Raw genomic sequence first — 18,003 nt, 5'->3', positions numbered from 1 at the left:
CAAAAATGTAACGATAATGATGATCATTGTCATTATTATTAAACCGGTTTACAATGATCAACCCCCTGCATGTTTATATCTACATATCTGGAAGATGTGGATTCAAACTCCATGGTTCTACAAGGTTGCACAATGTACATACTTACCTAGACAACGGAATGGAACAGCTAGCTGTGTTTTGTCACTGCAGAGAGTCAGTGGGATTCTTTGCTTTGGTCTTAGTTTTCTTCCCTCCACCATTGCCGTCACTTTTGATGCTTCTACCTCTCTATCTTTGTCCACGTTTGTGTTCTTTGCTGCCATATCCATGGACCTCTCCCTGTCCCTTCCACTACTGTTCTCGTTGAACCTCTTGTCATCTCTTTCTCGTTCTCTGCGGCACCAGGATGGCACAGCTTCCAGCTCATTTGCCTCAACAACGTTTGAGATTGAAAGGTGTGGATAGGCCTGGAGGAAAATAATTGTTTTGACACAATGTTAGTCGAGCAAGATATCAATAACAATCATCAATACAGTGTTCTCCATAAAAGGTGGTGGTGGGCAATTTACTTAACGTCCCGCATAGTGCATCGCTGGCTGCTTTTCCTGAGCTCAAAAAAAAAATTGAAAATAAATTACTTATTGTTTGGAAAAATACAATTTAAGGAACAATGAACCAGGTGTGTTTTTAAAAAATTATTTATTGCAATTATTCAAACAATTCAATGGAATCCTGCCAGTTTAAAAATGGAGATTTCCCACTTTACTGTGACCACCTCCTTCTAAGTAGTCTCGTTGTCAAGCAAAATTTTGTTGCTGAACCGGGAATTGCATAGTACATACATACATACATACATACTGTACATTGGGAGCATGTACCACAACGCATCACTGCGTCCACTCTCCATACTCCAGGAGCCTCCGTCTGGCCACCCCCCAGGCAGATGCCTATCCCATCCCCATCTCTTCGGGATAGGACATTCCAGGCACCCACCTGAAGGGACCGCCTCAGCTTAACCTGACGAGACCGCCTTCAGGTGGACAACACCTCAGCGCCACCATGCCACACACTAAAGTGTGTTTTTAAGTGAACTGTTTTGTGATGGCCCGAGTGCAAATCCTCCGGAGTGCAAACCATGGAGCACCAGAGTGCAAATGGAAAGTCAGAGGGAGAATTTTGGGCTGCATCCTTGTTTTCGGCAGATTTCGAATCTTTGAGGGGTCCAGATTGACAATGCAGTGGGTGCCTCTCTGTCACCCTTTAGGAGTTTGAGAAATCCAAGATGGCTGCCACTCACGCGTAAACACTGAAAGATAGATGTGCTAGCATGAATATTGAGGATTTCAATGAAATAAATTTTAAACGATATGTTTGAAGGTCAAACAAGTCAATTTTTATACTTTCATGATGATTGGATGCTTCCATATATGGAAATCCACGATGGACGCCAGTTTAAATTCAGTAAGCATCAACGAGATGGGAAACAAACACTTTTTGCTTCAGATCTGGAATATTTTGATGAAGTAGTAGTCTTCTTCTTCTTCTTCTTCTTCTTCTTCTTCTTCTTCTTCTTCTTCTTCTTCTTCTTCTTCTTCTTGTGCTTCTTTTTCTTCTTCTTCTTCTTCTTTTTCTTTTCTTTTTCTTTTTCTTCTTCATCATGCAGCATATGGCTGTGGGGTTTCGTCATTGGTTGAGGGCGTGTGGCCATACCGTTGATGCAATGCCCTGTGCTGTTTAGGGCAGGAATTTGGAATTTGTCCATGGTGCTGGCAATAGCTCATATACTCTTCACCAAGGACACTTTGGGATCTTCAGTTCAACACCATCCAAGATGATAAAAAAAAGTTCAACACCATCCAAGATAAAACGGTCCACTTGATTCACAGCTTACTCACTGGCCACAACATCCATCCCCTTCATCACTAGCATGGGCTGGCAGGATAACTTAGACGTGACCAGATGGTGAAATTATCCTTCACTTCATGATAACTGATTGCAAGCATAGAACACATCCGATCAATATGAAAAATTTTGAGGGTCATCTCGGGATAAATTGGTCCACAGTTAAAATTGATGACGTTATCGGTCACGTGGTTGGTCAGCCATTCAAAAAAAATAAATAAAGACTTTCAAAAATCTCCAAAAAGGCTGAACAGATTGAGGTGAAACTTTACATGTCTGACCACCTATTCATGAGGAACAAAAAGTTCCCCACCTATGATGTCATAGGTCAATGGTTTGGCAGCCATATTGGATTTACCCTCAAACCTTTAAAAATCTCCTTCTCCACAACAGATGGACAAATCGAGGGAAACTTCACACACATTCCCCAAGCCTTAGGGATATCAAGGTGTTCACAAGTAATTGTGAGGTCACATGATTTGGCAGCCATATTGAATTGAAGGAAAATCTTTTTTTAAATTCTCTCTCCTGAACCAATTCATCACTTGGCGTGAAAATTCACAATTATGATCTCGTAGGAATGTGGAATATACGTTTTAACTTTCAACCTGATTGGAAATGTGGTTTGGCAGCCAGAATTATTTATTTTTTTAAAAAAAACTCTAGGTTCTTTTGTTTTTTTTTTAATAATGTTCATTTGGCTCCACTTGGAAGGGTTTGAGGGTAGAGGAGTAGCATCTGAAACCTGAATCCTATCCAGGTGCCTTGTGATGATTTAATCTTTGCTTTTTGCTTGTTCAGGTTCCTTCTGATGACTCCATCCAATGGAGCACCTATTTAATTTTGTCTTACATTTGATTTGGATTACATTTTTTGTAATCCCATTCCAAATTAAAATGAATAAAGAAGACATAATGGGTCAGGTATCGGATCAAAGTGGGGTTGCATCAAAGTGTGAAGTCTTGGTATCCGGTCATCACTGCCAGCAGTTATAAAGTGGCAGTTCTCGTGTTAAGAGTGTCAATCAAAAACCGTTCAACAGAGGAAATTTAAACTTTACCAGATGTTACATGACCATTTCATATCGTGCATATTACTTGGATGACGCACACCTCCTCAGAACTTACGGGGTGACTTAAACAAATCCTAGTGCCCAGAGACGATGTCACTTCCCCGCGTTAGAAATTCGACTCATTGTAATCACTTCAGCCTTTATATTGTGCTTGGTTGGTGATAAAAAGTGAAGAAGAAGAAGAACTGGAAGAAGAAGAAGAAGAAGAAAAAGTACAAGAAGTAGAAGTACAATTTGACGTTTTAACGATCTCCAGATTTATACTTTATTGATTTATTCTGGCATCTTTATCAGTCTTAGTAGTTATGAAAACACTCAAGAACGACACGAAAAGCTACTTTGTAAGGTCAATTAATGTCCTCTCCAGCAGACTTTTCAAAGTTTAATTTATACTCATTTATCTCGGAATTGTAGATCGATGCAATTACAAGTTTTCCGCCAGAAGAGTTGGCTCACACCAAGCCCTTCTCCAGACTGTGCGGGATAACTATTCGATGAATACCATCTAGTTTCTAGATGTTTCCCTTCCAACCACCCCACTCCAATTGAGATTCTGTTACCTGGCTCTTTCATGAGCCAAGATTTTGTATGCAAAAATAAAAAAAATACAACCTTTGGAAAAAGATTACTCAATTTCAAAAGGCATATTTATCTCAGGTAATTAAAATATATATATATTTTTTTTTAACAGAGGAAGTAGATTAATCGTTTTAGAAGTTAAGTCAAAAGACTAAAGAGACAGTGGAGGAATGTCGTAAAGAAGAGTCTATGAGGTGAATGGTTTTCAAAAGAGTGCAATAATAAGCAACGATTCAAACATATCACAATTTAACAAACTGAAGGTAACAAAAGCCCAAGTAAATGCAATTACGAAGAAAAATAATTAACGCTAACTCATGATAACCACTGGATCTCACCTGTCGACAGTAATCTAACACCTGTTGCTTTCCATGTGGGCACTTAGTATCTGATTTGCTGACATAGTGGTGATGGGGCCATGATTGGCCAATCCAGTGACCCGTCATCAAGTCCACATGACGAGGTGGAGAATGGCAAGACAATAGCACGCGAGGCTCGTCCTGCAGAACACAAGGTACTGTGAATTTACTCTTAAACTTTGGAAAACTATTATGATTCCAAATCTTCAGCCAGTCAAATGAAGGTGGATAATAAGTATGCAAAATTGCTACAAGACTTTTCAACCACATTGCAGAACACAGTTACTGAACAGAGTCACTTCTTACTTGCTTATTTTAGTAATTCAGACAATAGTTTTGAAAAAAAATATATATATATATATATATATATATATATATATATATATATATATATATATATATATATATATATATATATACAGTAGACTAGGCGTAAGTCGGCAGCGTGTAACTCGTCACTTCGCCTAAGTCGGCAGCGTCAAAAAGTCCCGAATTTATCTCATGTTAAATCCCTTTGAATAAAGGGTCATCCCTCTGTAAGTCGTCATCTCTAAGTCGTCACTTCCTCAAAGTCGTCAGATGTTGTCCATTCCCACGTAATGGAAACTCAAGTAAATTACCACTCCTAACTCGTCACACGGAACTGCTGCCTCGTGAGAAGCCCAATTTCATGGAATCGTGATGCTCGCTCATTGGTTTACACCGCCAGTGATCGGCTATTTATAACTGTGTACACATGTTGATCGCACTGCAGGCAGGACAATGGCGACTCAGCGTAAGCTTACAACTAAAACCTACCAAGAAAAATACGACATTATCCAGTTTTGCGAGGCAAACCCACTGATGAAGAAAACAGCCATAGCTGAGAAGTTGGACATCAAACGGCAGACATTGAACGATATCTTGAAGAATAAGGGCAAGATATTTGGACAAGTGGAGAAGATCGCGAGGCCGGTGGTAAGTGTGAAACGCGTGAAATGTGTGTCCTTTGAAGATGTCGATGAAGCGCTCATCATCTGGTTTCGGCAAATGTCGGCTCAGCCAAATATTCGGTTTCGGCTGATCCAGCCAATTCAGCCAAAAATTCGGCTGATACTGTCTTTCGGTGGAGGATTGCCCAGACAACATCATGGAATATAATGACCGGTTTGAATCCTTTCTCATGCACCAGATGCCCAAGAGTTTGAGGCATTCAAACATAACGGATTACTTCGCGAAGGAGTAAAGGATCGATCGAGCCTGGTGTTGAAGTCCGATCATGGTTTTATATTGGCTTGTTTTGTACATCACCGCACTCACTTACACATAGGCATTGAGTGGTAATCATCACCACGATGACTGTGTGTCATGTAATTTGTCACCATACCATCACCGATGATATATGAGTTGTCGTACAGTTGTTCATTATCTTTACTTTTGATAAACTGATTCATGAATTCCATCTTTGCTTGATCACTTTCCAACTCACCAATGAACCCCCACCTATGCCCCGAGGATTGTGTTTTCCTTTTGGTACAATAGCCGGCTCTCACACGTACGTGTCCAGGCCACACGCGACTTCATCCTTCACCCCACAGTCATCATGAATGTTCGCATATGCGTAAGTCGTCACATTTCTAAGTCGTCACTTTTTTCTCGGTCCCGATGGTGACGACTTACGCCTAGTCTACTGTCTATATATATGAACACTCCCCCGATCTCCATTGGACACAGTCCTACACCAAAGCATCACCTGCAACCCAGAGGCCTTACCGCAGATCGCATCACATGCCTCCTGGTTGAATGGTTTGCATGAGTAAGAACAATGGTATGGATGGTTGTTCTTTGTGGATTATGTGGGATGCTCACCATAACAGTCAGGAGGTATATGTATATGTGTATGTGTATGTGTATGTGTATGTGTATGTGTATGTGTATATATATATATATATATATATATATATATATATATATATATATATATATATATATATATATATATATATATATATATATATATATATATATATATATATATATATATATATATATATATATATATATATATATATATATATATATATATATATATATATATATATATATACATACATATACATTCATACATACATATACATACATACATATACATATACACTGTATGTGTCTTATAAATCATCAATGTTTTTCCAGTGTTGCACAATAGAAATGTGGAACTAATAATCTTTGTCCTTGGTCAGATAAAGGAATTGCTTGTTCAGCTAAATCTTAAGCTGGTGGAAGATTAGCTGGGGAAAAGGGGCGACCTTGTACTACCACAGTAGCTTGAAATAGTAAATGGGTAAACCACAAGATAAATTTTGATAGACATGCAGTTATGCAGGGGTCGGAGTAAAACTTATAATATCTGCAGAACTGAGGCTGAGCTTTTCAGAGTTGGTCTATGCGAACTATTGTATGTTCCTAGCCACTCTCCATATGAACATATGTTTGTTGTGTAATAAACTCTTCTTTACCTAAGATCGGTGTGGACAGAACTCAATCTCAACAATTGATGCTGCGAGCAGGGGCGAGCCAGATCGGGAGAGGGAGCCAGCTTCCCTGGCGAGACGAAGGAGGAAAGAGCCGGCCAGCTTAAGACAAGGTAAGAAAAGCTGCCTCCTTTCTCACACTGGGGACATGGGCTCGCTGCTCTCTATGGTCTGTCCTCGCCTCAAACAAACAAGGGGAGAAGGAGTTTCGTGCACATCAAAAAGGGGTACCCGGGAGGATAGGGTCTGGAAAGGGAGATTTAGGGAATGGAAAGGTGTGAAAACACCCGACCCAGCCCAAGAGCACTCCAGAAGGACCAGGGTCAAAAGAGGAGATTGAGGGAAGAGAAAGGTGTGAAAGCTCCTGACCCAATCCAAGAACACTCCATTGGGAGATTGAGGGAGCGGAAGGTGTGAAAGCTCCTGATCCAACCCAAGAACACTCCATTGGGAGACTGAGAGAGCGGAAGGTGTGAGAAAAACCCGACCCTGCCCAAGAACACTCCAGGCGAAACACCTGACCCTGTCCAAGAACACTCCAGGAAGGACCAAGGGAAAATGGGAGGGTGGTTGGTCAAATCTAAGCCGAACAAAAATGCACCACCTCTCTATTCAGTAGCGGGGTTAATGTACGAAAAATATGGACCTTGGTCATGTGATCAATTATAATTATGGTACAAATGGACACAAAGGGGCCCATATCCATTCCCAAGATGGGGTTCTTTAAGATGGGAAATCGTGAAAAATTTATCATCTCGACTCGGGTATCGGGCAAGCGACAAGTTAAAGCCCAAACTAGACCTCAAAGCTGTTGAGATGTGGGAGGAAGAAGCATTACAAGTAAATGATGCTGCAAATAGGGCAGTAGCAAATAAAGTGTTGAGACTAAAACAACAATTTAAGGAAAAACAAGGTCCCGCCAGTGCAACTGCAATGCATGAATGGGATAACCAGGAAAAACCAGCAGGTAACCCACCTGAGAATTTACCTAAACCACCAGCGTTGTACCCAATCCTGGAAGGTATGGAGTCGCTGGCCATGGCTTCTGCCTACCCCGTGCAGGAAGTAACCCCAGCAGTGCCAGGGGTAGGAGGAATTGCAGGACAACCAGCTCAATCGGTATACCAACCATTCATATAACATTAATTAAGATCTATGAGAGAGCGAGTTTTAGAGTTAAAAGGAAATGCAGGAGCAACAAAGGAGTTAATAACGCAGTGGGTCGGGACCCACCACTACACACATAGGGACATCGGCATATTGTGCCATGCAGTATTGTCCGCATCAGTTTGGAGAACAGCTAGGAAGGATGCTGCATGGCCAGAGGATGGCAACCCGCAATGGACTCTTCAGCAATGGCAGAATGCACGCCAGCAGCTGTATGATGCAATCAGAACAGCGCTACAACCAGCCACGCTAGATTGGGACAGGATCTCGGAGACGAAGCAACGCCCAGGGGAACGGGCAGCCGAGTTTCTACATCAGTTAGTGCAGGTGTTCCAGCAATACGGGGGTTTTCAAATTGAAGCAGATATACCACCACGAGTGTTAACAAACTTCCTAATGGAGGGACTCAGACCCTCGGTGAAAAAACAACTGAAGTATGTACTGCTGGGATGGCAGGGCTTGGCCCCAAGAGTTCTTTGTACATCAGCTGACCAATGTTTGGCTCGATTAGAGGAAAAGGAAGGCACAAGAGCGGAGGTAAAGGAAGAGGTGTTTCAGATGGTCCTACTAGACAAGGTAGCGGAAAAGGGCAAGACCAGGGATTAGAGACATTGGGAACATGAGGAAGACGATACTGATTCAGAGGAGGAGGCTGCTCGACAGTGGGGACGATGAATGAGAATACCACCTAGGCCCCCACCAGCGGTACAAGGAGGACGGCCTAAGAAACGGGGAGGAAGGAACAGAGACCCAGAATGAACGCCATCGCAGACTCGTTCAAGTGCCAATCTGGGTCAAACCCGAATACAGCCAACAGGGATGTTTCCAGTGTGGGGATCCAAGCCAAGCCATTGGAAAAGGGATTACCCGCAGAAAAGGGGACTGGGGCGACATCAGGACCGTAAGCCGGACTGACAAACAGCGGGTGGACCTGTGTTGCAAGGAGCGATGTTAACATTGAACCCAACAGAGGAGCCGACCTATACTCTGTATGTTTCAGGTAAGAAGCTTTCCTTTTTGGTTGACATGGGGGCCACTCACTCTACCATAGCAGTTAAGGAACTGCCAGAGGTTGAAAAATCTGGAACTAGCACACAAGTAGTAGGGTTAGGGGGTGAGGTTCAGACATTAGATACGACAACACAGTGACCAGTAAGGTGTGGACCTCTGCAGGAAAAGCATGCATTCCTTCTCACAACCACGATGCCAGTAAACTTGTTAGGGAGAGATTTGTTATGTAAACTAGGATGCACAATAGCAAGCACTGAAAAGGGGGTGTTTGTTGACATCCCCCGGGAGAAAACACACTTGGCAATGATGGTTTTAATGGCACCACATCCGGTTGTCTATTGGTGGAGATCACCAAGGCAACCAATAAGCGATATTTTAATATGCTTGGATGCAAAATTAGCCGAAACCCAAGATATGAGAATGTGGCTAGACAATGCACAAGTAACAACATGCACCTACTATGACCCCCCCCCACATTGTACAATCTATTATGACGCAAATGGAATTGATGCCGAATTTGTGGAGGGAATTGCTCAGTGTCTGGAAAGATGTGATGATTTATTGGTTTGCCGTTTCATGATCGGTAAGGAAGGTGTTGCCATGGAGGTTAAACTCACAAAGGAACAGAGTCAATTGACAAAGTACCCACCGGGGGTCACCTCACACGCGACAATAACCAGAGCAAGAGAGTATCACCCAAAGGATTTTGGCCTTATGGTTTATCGCCTACAGGAGGCAGCAGTGACCCGCACAACAACAATATTGCATTGGCAAGTACATAGGTTGGTGGATAACCAAGGGTGGATTTGTGATTTTAAAGAACAGGTGTTACAAGGAATGGTGGAGGAGGTTAATTTACCGCCGAAACGTGAGATGTTGATGGAAGCTGCAAGTAAAACAAGGGACATAGAAAGTTTGTCAGAAAGGGTTCCACAAGAATTGTGGACCCGACATGATAATGATGTGGGTCGTATCATTGGGGCAGTGCCCCTAGTGGTTAAACTCAAACCCGGAATGCGTTGGCCGAATGTGCACCATTACCCTCTCCGCAGAGAGGCAGAAGCTGGAATAGCACCGATAATTGAATCATTGAAGGGACAAGGCATAATTGTGGAAACTTCAAGTCCGTGTAACACGCCTATATTGCCAGTAAAGAAGCCACAGAAGAATAAGTGGAGATTTGTCCAAGAATTGCGAGAAGTGAATGAGGTATCCAGAGTGTTCACCCTGTAGTACCCAGCGCAGAGGGGTTGATAACCTCCATCCTGGCTGATGCCACTCATTTCACAGTAATTGACCTGTGTTCCGCATTTTTATTGGGTCCCATTGCAGAAGAATCGCAATTTTTATTTGCTTTTACGTATAAGGGCCGCCAATATACGTGGATGGTCCTGCCGCAGGGGTTTGCTGATAGCCAGACATTATTTTCGTGCGCGTTGCATAAGGACCTAGATGACAGTATTCAAAGGTAGATCAGTGCTGCTGCAATACGTGGATGACTTGCTAATTTGCTCCCCAAACAAGGCAGTGTGTGAAGTAGATACGCTGCAGCTGCCACAGGCATGAGCAAGGAAAGGCCACAAAGTTAACAGGGACAAGCTGCAATTAGTGCAGGAAAGGATTAAGTATTTGGGATACCACATTTCGCACGGGAAAAGAGAATTGGACAAAGGAAGGATAACTTCGATTGCGGAAGTGCCTCGCCCTCGTACAAAAAGGGAGATGATGCGATTCCTGGGCATGGCCACCTACTGTAGGCAGTGGATTGTTGACTATGCAATCCTGACAAAGGAACTGTATGTCCTGGTGGTAAGAACCAGCCCAATGTGATTGCATGGACTGGGAAAATGGAAGAGTGCTTTAACAAGTTGAAGGTGGCACTCTCAATGGCCCCGGCTTTGGGCCTTCCAGATTACGAGAAGCCGTTCTTCCTTTCTACTCACAAAATTAACGGGTTCGCGCAGGCTGTGCTGATGCAACAGCACGGCGATCACCAACACCCAATAGCATACTTTAGTCGAAGGTTGGATCCGGTCGAACGCAGTCTGCCTCTCTGTTTACAGGCAGTGGCTGCGGCAAGTTACGCTGTTAAACGCACGGCAGAAATTGTGATGGGTCATACTCTTACTTTGAGAGTTCCCCACTGTGTAGCGGCTTTGTTGACGCAAAAACAGACGCAGCATATGACCAACACATGTCTAATGCAGTACGAAACAACCCTGCTCCACCAGCCAAATCTGCAAATCGAATGCTGTAATGTTCTTAATCTAGCTTCCTTGTTGCCAACTGAAGAAGACGGCGACCCACACGATTGCACCGAAGCGATCAAGGTAGTATCCACAGTACGTCCAGACCTGAAGGACCAGCCTCTAGACTCTAGAGAATCCAGACTTGACTTTATTTGTTAATGGGTCAGACTATCGAGGCCAGGATGGCTTGGGCCATGCAGGCTACGCTGTGTGTACCGATAATTCAGTTATGGAAGCAGTCGCTCTGCCCCCTCATTACTCCACCCAACAGGCGGAGCTATGCACTTTTATTAGGGCCTGTGAACTGTCAGCTGGTCTAGCAGTCAACGTTGTGTTGTTCGTCTTTCGGCTGCTCCCGTTAGGGGTCGCCACAGCGGATCATCCGTTATGATCCGCATACTGATTTGGCATAGGTTTTACGCCGGATGCCCTTCCTGACGCAACCCTGGTCGCCTCTTACGACACAGGGATAAGGATTGGGTTTTGCCATGATTCCGGGCTGCCCCACACCCTCTCATAGCGCGGCCCAGCGCAGAGCACCTGTCCTCAAGCAATCCTCCAACCCAAGCCTCCGAGTAGCCAGATTACAGGCGCACGCCACTACGCCCTGTTAGGTCTAGCAGTCAATGTACATACAGACTATAACAAAGGGGAAAGTTAAGCTACACCAATATAGCTTATCACATGTCATTGCTATACAAGCCGCAGCACCAACTAGCGACCATGATAAATGGTAGGAAAAAAGGGGGAACAATGGATGAAAATGGATTATGGACAAACCATGGAAAGGTTATAGCACCAGCAGAAATACTACCGTGGCTTGCATGCATGGCCCATTTAAATGGACATGTGTGCAAGAGGGGGACTGTGAGGCAAGTACAGGAATCATGGTATGTGCCAGGAATTGGGAAAATAGCTGAAGGGGTCTGTAAAAGTTCCCAGGTATGTCAACAGCACAAACAACAGAAAGAAGGTAAGACAAGGGAGCCGGGAGCTCACCCGGCCCCCTTGGGGTCCTTTTGTGCACCTGCAAATAGACTTCATAAATATTCCTCCATCATATGGGTTCAGAAATGTCCTGGTAGTGGTAGACATGTTCACTAAATGGGTAGAGGCATACCCAGGTGCAAAGGCAGATGCCACCACCGTGGTAAAGCACCTGTTAAAAAGCTTCTTCTGCCGATTTGGTATCCCTCACAAAATATCACACGATCAAGGGGGACACTTTACGGAGGAAGTGACACAGGCAGCATGTAAGGCACTGGGAATTAAACAGGCATTCCACTGTGTTTATCACCCACAGTCAGCAGGTGCTGTAGAATGACAGAATGGAATCCTAAAGAACAAATTGGCAAAAATAACAACGGAAACGGGGTTAAAATGGCCAGATGCATTACCCCTAGCACTAATGAGCATACGATCTACAGTAAACCGGAAAACAGGGTTATCCCCTCACGAAATACTAATGGGAAGGCCGATGCGGCTGCCCGTGACTGCCCCCACCAACATGAATAAGCTGGATATTACAATGATGGACGAAAACTTGCTGACATTTTGTAAACAGCTCTCCAGGATCGCAAGGGCGATACACACAAGGGTGAAAGAGGCCTTACCCGAACCAGTGGAAAAGCCGTACCACACCTTCCAGCCGGGAGACTACGTACTGATAAAACACTTCACGAGGAAAACGGCCTTGATACCTCGGTGGAAAGGACCCTTCCAGGTATTACTGACTACCCCGACCGCGGTAAAGTGCGAAGGTAAGACAGCCTGGATACATGTCACGCACTGTAAACTTGCAATACCAGCAGAGAAGGGGACAACATGAACAACATCTACCTTACCATGACCACGATTCTTTTCGCACTTGTTTGTATGTGGGTAATTCACAATATCGAGGACAAGCATGATAGGAAAGGAACCACTGATGATGTGAGAACTACAATGATGGGAAAAGGGAGTAAGACATTTGGTCAGGTGGACTCAAAAGTTGGTAAAAGAAAGCGATGAGGAATAACCTCGTTATTTGTGCAACAAGCTGCATAAAGCAACCCAAGAAGACCTACACAAGGTAAGCGCAATGCTGTTTCAAACCCTTCCCAGAGTTCCTCAACAACTATAAAGACTTTCACACATAGTACACACATGAGAACCCCAATGCAGCTTCTTCGGCTGGAGGAGTGTGGGAGGGGTCAATTGTTTATATCATCCTAGCCATGTGGGCTTAGTTGATTAGGTGAGAGCTGATTGGCTATTCCCTCCATTCACAGGTGAGAGATGTGGGTGGGTCTTTCTTCATTTATATATTGACTGCTTTTGACGTTTGCACATGGTACATGCTTGGGAGCCTCATTGGGATGCATTGCTGTCTGCACTATCGCTGATGATTTGCCAATAAGTGATGAAACCGGTCCGGTAGCTGAGGTGGTGTGCAGCATTGGGATTCTCATGTGTGTGCTGTGTGTGAACATCTTTATAGCTGTGGAAGAACTCTGGGTAGGGTTTGAAAGAGCATAGCGCTTACCTTGTGTAGGTTTTCTTGGGTTGCTTTACGCAGCTTCTTCAGCGAGAGGAATGTGGGAGGGGTCAATTGTTTCTATGAATGTATGTATGTGTATATATATATATATATATATATATATATATATATATATATATATATATATATATATATATGTGTGTATATATATATATATATATATATATATATATATATGTGTATATATATATATATATATGTGTATATATATATATATATATGTGTGTATATATATATATATATATATATATATATATATATATATATATATGTATATATATATATATATATATATATATATATATATATATATATATATATATATATATATATATATATATAATGTTTCTGGCCCTATCTCTCAGTGGTGAAGAATCACTTTCGGTGGTGGAGGTAAAGATGTTAGAAGAGTTAATATAATGAGAGGAGGATGGAGAATGAGGATATTTGGGGCATATTTGGAGAATTGATGACACATTTTCACGAGTGATATGTCGATGTCTCCAGTTGAAAGAGCAACTCCAAGAGTGAATGTACGAAGGGTACACCATGTTATCTACAGGAAATCCATGCTCGTAATGCAGTCATTTATGAGGAGGCCCTTGCCTTGTAGTGCAGAACTGTAGGTTAGTGAAGGTATAAATACTTCATAATCCCATACAAGCCAAAGGGAAATGCTTGGATGAATACATTCGCTTGTTTGCTTTGGTATTGGGAAATGTATTCCTAAAGAAAATAAGCATTACATCAGGAGAGTCAAAATATATCTTCAAAATCTCTACTTGTGGAGTGTCACTTGGTTAGCTGTTACGCGAGTCACCCTCATGTGCCAGATGTACACTGCAAATTACACCTTCTGTCAAACAGGGAATGTTTACTGGGCAAGGGCCTCGGAATTACATGAAGCATAATCTCGAAAAAAAGCTCAGAAAACTACTCGTATGATAGAGGGGAAGGAAATGACATTCACGGTAATCATTTGATGTTTGTGTGTATTTGACAGGATGGCAAACATCATCTTACGGTGTCTTCCAGGTGGAGTACAGGTGAGTTATCCACAGCACCCCGAATAGATTGCAATATCCTACCACCTTCATTCCACCGTCTCGCCTGCTGGTTCGTGAAAGACTTACAGCAAAACCATTTTTCGGAAACAACACAAGAAGGTTGGAATAATTTACGCCGTAAAAGAAGTAATAGATTTGATGTCTGTGTAAATATCATTTCAGACACCGATTCGATCCACACAATGGTCTAAGTTCAGCAGAGATGTTTCATGAGGATTGAGAAACACGAACCAGGAATTAAAATAATATTGGACTGAGGAGATGTGTGCATGGAGATTTGTACATGGAGATGTGTACATGGAGATGTGTACATGGAGATGTGTGCATGGAGAAGTGTAGAATATGTGTGCAAGGAGATTCGTACATGGAGATTTGTACATGGAGATGTGTACATGGAGATGTGTACATGGAGACGTGTGCATGGAGAAGTGTAGAATGTGTGTGCAAGGAGATTTGTACATGGAGATTTGTACATGGAGATTTGTACATGGAGATGTGTGCATGGAGAAGTGTAGAATATGTGTGCAAGGAGAATTGTACATGGAGATGTGTACATGGAGACGTGTGCATGGAGAAGTGTAGAATATGTGTGCAAGGAGATTTGTACATGGAGATGTGTACATGGAGAAGTGTAGAATATGTGTGCAAGGAGATTTGTACATGGAGACGTGTGCATGGAGAAGTGTAGAATGTGTGTGCAAGGAGATTTGTGCATGGAGATTTGTACATGGAGATTTGTACATGGAGATTTGTACATGGAGATGTGTGCATGGAGAAGTGTAGAATATGTGTGCAAGGAGATTTGTACATGGAGATGTGTACATGGAGACGTGTGCATGGAGAAGTGCAGAATGTGTGCAAGGAGGTTTGTACATGGAGATTTGTACATGGAGATTTGTACAAGGAGATTTGTACATGGAGACATGGAGATTTGTACATGGAGATGTGTACATGGAGATTTGTACATGGAGATTTGTACATGGAGATTTGTACATGGAGATGTGTCCATCGAGATGTGTCCATGGAGATTTGTACAAGGAGATTTGTACAACGAGATGTGTACATGGAGATGTGTACATGGAGATGTGTACATGGAGAAGTGTAGAATATGTGTGCAAGGAGATTTGTACATGGAGATGTGTACATGGAGAAGTGTAGAATATGTGTGCAAGGAGATTTGTACATGGAGACGTGTGCATGGAGAAGTGTAGATGTGTGTGCAAGGAGATTTGTGCATGGAGATTTGTACCTGGAGATGTGTGCATGGAGAAGTGTAGAATATGTGTGCAAGGAGATTTGTACATGGAGATGTGTACATGGAGACGTGTGCATGGAGAAGTGCAGAATGTGTGCAAGGAGGTTTGTACATGGAGATTTGTACATGGAGATTTGTACAAGGAGATTTGTACAAGGAGATTTGTACATGGAGACATGGAGATTTGTACATGGAGATGTGTACATGGAGATTTGTACATGGAGATTTGTACATGGAGATTTGTACATGGAGATGTGTCCATGGAGATTTGTACAAGGAGATTTGTACAACGAGATGTGTACATGGAGATGTGTACATGGAGATGTGTACATGGAGAAGTGTAGAATATGTGTGCAAGGAGATTTGTACATGGAGATGTGTACATGGAGATTTGTACATGGAGATGTGTGCATGGAGAAGTGTAGAATATGTGTGCAAGGAGAATTGTACATGGAGACGTGTACATGGAGAAGTGTAGAATATGTGTGCAAGGAGATTTGTACATGGAGATGTGTACATGGAGAAGTGTAGAATATGTGTGCAAGGAGATTTGTACATGGAGACGTGTGCATGGAGAAGTGTAGAATGTGTGTGCAAGGAGATTTGTGCATGGAGATTTGTACATGGAGATTTGTACATGGAGATGTGTACATGGAGAAGTGTAGAATATGTGTGCAAGGAGATTTGTACATGGAGATGTGTACATGGAGACGTGTGCATGGAGAAGTGCAGAATGTGTGCAAGGAGATTTGTACATGGAGATTTGTACATGGAGATTTGTACAAGAAGATTTGTACATGGAGATGTGTACATGGAGATGTGTACATGGAGATTTGTACATGGAGATGTGTACAAGGACATTTGTACATGGAGACATGGAGATTTGTACATGGATATTTGTACATGGAGATTTGTACATGGAGATTTGTACATGGAGATGTGTCCATGGAGATTTGTACAAGGAGATTTGTACAAGGAGATTTGTGCATGGAGATTTGTACATGGAGATGTGTCCATGGAGATTTGTACAAGGAGATTTGTACAAGGAGATTTGTGCATGGAGATGTGTGCATGGAGAAGTGTAGAATATGTGTGGAAGGAGATTTGTACATGGAGATTTGTGCATGGAGATTTGTACATGGAGATTTGTGCATGGAGATTTGTGCATGGAGATTTGTGCATGGAGATTTGTACATGGAGACATGGAGATTTGTACATGGAGACATGGAGATTTGTACGTGGAGATTTGTGCATGGAGGTTTGTACATGGAGATATGTACATGGAGATTTGTACATGGAGATTTGTACATGGAGACGTGTGCATGGAGAAGTGTAGAATATGTGTGGAAGGAGATTTGTACATGGAGATTTGTGCATGGAGATTTGTACATGGAGATTTGTGCATGGAGATTTGTGCATGGAGATTTGTACATGGAGATTTGTGCATGGAGATTTGTACATGGAGATTTGTACATGGAGATTTGTGCATGGAGATTTGTACATGGAGATTTGTACATTGAGATTTGTACATGGAGATTTGTACATGGAGATTTGTACAAGGAGATTTGTACATGGAGATTTGTACATGGAGATTTGTGCATGGAGATTTGTACATGGAGACATGGAGATTTGTACGTGGAGATCTGTGCATGGAGATTTGTACATGGAGATATGTACATGGAGATTTGTACATGGAGATTTGTACATGGAGACATGGAGATTTGTACATGTAGTCATGGAGATTTGTACATGGAGACATGGAGATTTGTACATTGAGACATGGAGATTTGTACATGGAGACATGGAGATTTGTACATGAAGTCATGGAGATTTGTACATGGAGAGACATGGAGATTTGTGCATGGAGATTTGTACATTGAGACATGGAGATTTGTACATGGAGACGTGGAGATTTGTACATTGAGACATGGAGATTTGTACATGGAGACATAGAGATATTTGTACATGGAGTCATGGAGATTTGTACTTGGAGACATGGAGATTTGTACATATAGTCATGGAGATTTGTACATGGAGACATGGAGATTTGTACATTGAGACATGGAGATTTGTACATGGAGACATGGAGATTTGTACATGGAGTCATGGAGATTTGTACATGGAGATTTGTACATGGAGACATTGAGATTTGTGCATGGAGATTTGTACATTGAGACATGGAGATTTGTGCATGGAGATTTGTACATGGAGACATGGAGATTTGTACATGGAGTCATGGAGATTTGTACATGGAGACATGGAGATTTGTGCATGGAGATTTGTACATTGAGACATGGAGATTTGTACATGGAG

General features: G+C 42.4%; 1 protein-coding gene across 3 annotated transcripts in view; it reads right to left on the bottom strand.

Annotated features, from left to right (window-relative positions):
* LOC147025228 (uncharacterized) overlaps window positions 1-18,003 on the bottom strand; it is a 90,588-nt gene that overhangs the window by 60,758 nt on the left and 11,827 nt on the right. For all 3 annotated transcript variants that reach the window (XM_085885985.1, XM_085885984.1, XM_085885987.1), the window contains exons 2-3: window positions 3,872-4,033; window positions 147-447 (exon numbers count right to left, since the gene is read on the bottom strand). In XM_085885985.1, the coding sequence (XP_085742111.1) occupies window positions 147-447; window positions 3,872-4,033 (463 nt within the window). The remainder of the gene's footprint in view (window positions 1-146; window positions 448-3,871; window positions 4,034-18,003) is intronic.

This window comes from Eptatretus burgeri, chromosome 6, assembly GCF_056783735.1.
Source record: "Eptatretus burgeri isolate ZD-2024b chromosome 6, Ebu_testis_v1, whole genome shotgun sequence".
Taxonomy (NCBI): Eukaryota; Metazoa; Chordata; class Myxini; order Myxiniformes; family Myxinidae; genus Eptatretus; species Eptatretus burgeri.
The sequence above is the reverse complement of the archived record's forward strand: the minus strand, read 5'-3'. Positions and strand labels throughout refer to the sequence as shown.